At 38.8% G+C, this 2971-nt stretch overlaps 1 protein-coding gene across 1 annotated transcript; it reads right to left on the bottom strand.

Annotated features, from left to right (window-relative positions):
• Nucleotides 1–661: 661 nt before the first annotated feature.
• LOC107061544 (uncharacterized) lies at nucleotides 662–1818 on the bottom strand. Its single transcript, XM_015310950.1, has 3 exons — nucleotides 1272–1818; nucleotides 910–1058; nucleotides 662–868 (listed from the first exon to the last, which is right to left on the bottom strand). The coding sequence occupies exons 1-3, from the start codon at nucleotides 1816–1818 to the stop codon at nucleotides 662–664; spliced, it is 903 nt and encodes a 300-aa protein (XP_015166436.1).
• Between the last annotated feature and the right edge of the window lie 1153 nt (nucleotides 1819–2971).

Here is a 2971-nt window from a genome sequence, read left to right as displayed (position 1 = left end):
AAATCCCATTTTCCTGAGTATATTGAGAAGGAACCCCCAGTTAACATGATCATAAGCTTTCTCAATGTCCAGTTTGCATAGGATGCCTGGTTTCTTTTGACCCACTCTAGAGTCTATTGCTTCATTTGCTATTAACACCGCATCCATGATTTGTCTTCCTTTAATGAAAGCCATCTGTTGGGAGTCTACCAGCTTGTACATCACCCTTTTGATTCTTTCTGTTAAGAATTTAGACAACAACTTATAGAAACTACCTATCAAGCTTATTGGTCTAAAGTTTTTAAGTTCCTTTGCTCCTTTCTTCTTTGGGATCAAGGCAATATAGGTGGCATTGAAACTCTTCTCAAACATTTCCTGCTCATAGAAATTATGGAAGGCCGCCATGACGTCATGCTTAAGAATTTCCCAACATTTGATGAAAAAACCCATAGTGTAACCATCAGGTCCTGGGGCTTTATCAATGGCACATAACTTCAAGCATTTATAAACTTCCTGCTTCTCAAAATTTGACCTGTAGTTGTGATCTTTCTTCCTCTGATATTGAAGGACAATTCACTAAATTTCCATCAGGTCTCCATCTTTTCTGTTTCAGAATACAGTTTCTCATAAAACTGAATGATTTCCTCCCTTACTCTGTCTGGTTCTGTGATGATCTTTCCCTCTACTTCCAACTGGTCAATATGGTTGCTTCTTTTGTGGGCATTTGCAGATTATGGAAGAATTTTGTATTGTTGTCTCCTTCCTTCAACCACAAGATTCTAGACCTTTGTCTCCAAGCACATTCCTCATTTTTGATCAGTTCTTCGAACTCCATAAAGATTTCTGCTTTCAAAGTAGCCTCTTCCTCTGTCAATGCTCTTTTGTTCAGCTAAGAATCCAAATCTGCCATTTTGTTAAGCAGTTTTGGACCTTTTGAATCTGCAGATTTCCTTTTTCAATTTTACTCCACTCTTTGAGCTTTTCTTTCCGTGCTTTCATTTTACATGCGAGGATGTAGTCTGGCCTCCCATAGAAGGAGAAAGAGTTCCACCAGTTACTGATTTTCTCACTAAAACCTTCTGTGTTCAGCCACCAGTTCTCAAACTTGAACTATGATTTACTATGTTCCCAAGGTCCACAAAATAGAGCTATTGGGACATGATCTGAGGTCATTCTTTGGAATGTAGTCTGCTTCATCTTGTTAAATTGATCACTCCATTCAAACGTGAAAAGTATCCGGTCTATTCTGGATGTTGTTGTATGTGTATCCCCTTTGAACCATGTGTACTGACCTCCTTCAAGTAGCAAATCTATAAGCTCTAGGTCCTCAATAGTATCAGAGAACTCAATCATGGCAGAAGATCTTCTTTGACAGTTTCTTTTCTCCGAGGAGAACCTGCACACATTAAAATCTCCACAATTGCCCAAGGCCCTTCCATTAATCCCTCTGACCCCTCCTAATTCATTCCACACCTCCCTCCTTTCCACCTTACAATTTGGTGCATAGACCCCTGATATGTGGCAGTTGAAATTTTGAAGTAAAGCCTCAAAACTACATGTTAGAGTATAAGCACCAACTTGTAGTATCTCTCCCTTCCACACCCTGCTATCCCATAACATAATGATTCCCCCTCTTGTTCCACTTGCCTCAAGATATGCAAATCTGTTCCATCTTCCTCCCCATATTTGTTTAACGATATCCTGTAAATCCCCCTGTAATTTTGTTTCTTGTAGGCATACGATATTAGCCTTCCATTGGTCTATACAGTTCCTCACCACCCTTCTTTTCCCCACATCATTTAATCCCCTAACATTCCATGACACAAGCTTGAGCTTCATAGTTCAACTTGTGCATTCCTTTTCCCCTTATTCCTCCCAACACAGTCTTTGAATTTGACATCAAAAGTAATTAGATTCTTCAGTTCATTGTTTTTCTAGCATGAGATATATAGATAAAAGATGAGAAAGAGTAGGAGTTCAGTTCAGGAATAAGGTGTCCAATTGTTTGGATGTTTTGCCTTCATGTTTGAAGTTCAGTAATCTTTCTTCTCTTATGATATTTCTAGAAAGCGAAAAAAAGAAACAATGGGGAATAGAATACAAGTGTTGAGTATCTTTTGTAGTCATCAGCTTCTGCTTTTCCTGAAACCTAAACCTTTGGTTGTATGGCTGATGACAGTGTGTCGAAAGGTGAAATTATCACTTGATTAAAGCATTAAGGTATTATTATTGAATGCCAGAGGCAGATGTGGGATATGAACATTGTGTGGTCGACTTGGGGATTCTACCCCAACCCATTTTAATTTTGGGGTTCAAAATCTATTCCTTGTACTTATTACTTGGTTCTGATGAACCCATCTACTAGACTAACGAGGTGAAGTGTTCCCCTCATTAAACGAGGCAAAAAGATAGAACAAACCATTTACTCGAAGAGAACTCTTTTCGAGTCTGGTACCAACCAAACTCCCCCGACTTGACAATAAAAGTTGGTTATGTAATAGCCTATTTATAGTCGGCTTTCTTGTTCTTAAGGACTACCTACCCTGTAGGGGAATGTCAGATGTCAGTTTGGAGCGCGAGGCCAGCAAATCTTGTTTGCTGACGAGAAACGCTCAACATAGGAGATCTAGTAACTATTAAAGATGAAGGGTTATTTACCACCCATCTCAACCTTTGGTGCTACTATTACACTAGCATTTACAACAGTAATAGCAACATATCCAGTAGAATTTCATATGTGAGGTTCAGAGAATATGAAGTGTGTGTAGATCTTACTCTTATTACGTAGAGATAGATAGACTGTTTTCGAAAATATTTCAGTAGCATTTGACTACATATATTGGAAGGAAACAATTTAATGCAACATGTTTCTCTGTCAAGTACTCTGGCAAAATGCCTAATTATTTGCTCACACAAAGAAGATTCCATCAATAATTGACCTCCACTTAGTTATTTCTGCAGTGTCATTTTCCATTTCCCCCCCCCCCCCCCA

Source organism: Solanum tuberosum, unplaced genomic scaffold (assembly GCF_000226075.1).
Source record: "Solanum tuberosum cultivar DM 1-3 516 R44 unplaced genomic scaffold, SolTub_3.0 scf00149, whole genome shotgun sequence".
In the NCBI taxonomy this organism is placed as follows: domain Eukaryota; kingdom Viridiplantae; phylum Streptophyta; class Magnoliopsida; order Solanales; family Solanaceae; genus Solanum; species Solanum tuberosum.
Note: the sequence above shows the minus strand (reverse complement) of the source record. Positions and strands in the feature narration are given on the sequence as shown.

Coding starts and splice junctions, on each gene's coding strand:
- LOC107061544 (XM_015310950.1), bottom strand. CDS start 1,818: ATGAAGCTCAAGCTTGTGTCATGGAATGTTAGGGGATTAAATGATGTG. Junction 1,059..1,271: donor AGATTTGCTACTTGAAGGAG/GTCAGTACACAT, acceptor GGCTGAACACAG/AAGGTTTTAGTGAGAAAATC. Junction 869..909: donor GAAATCTGCAGATTCAAAAG/GTCCAAAACTGC, acceptor TTGGATTCTTAG/CTGAACAAAAGAGCATTGAC.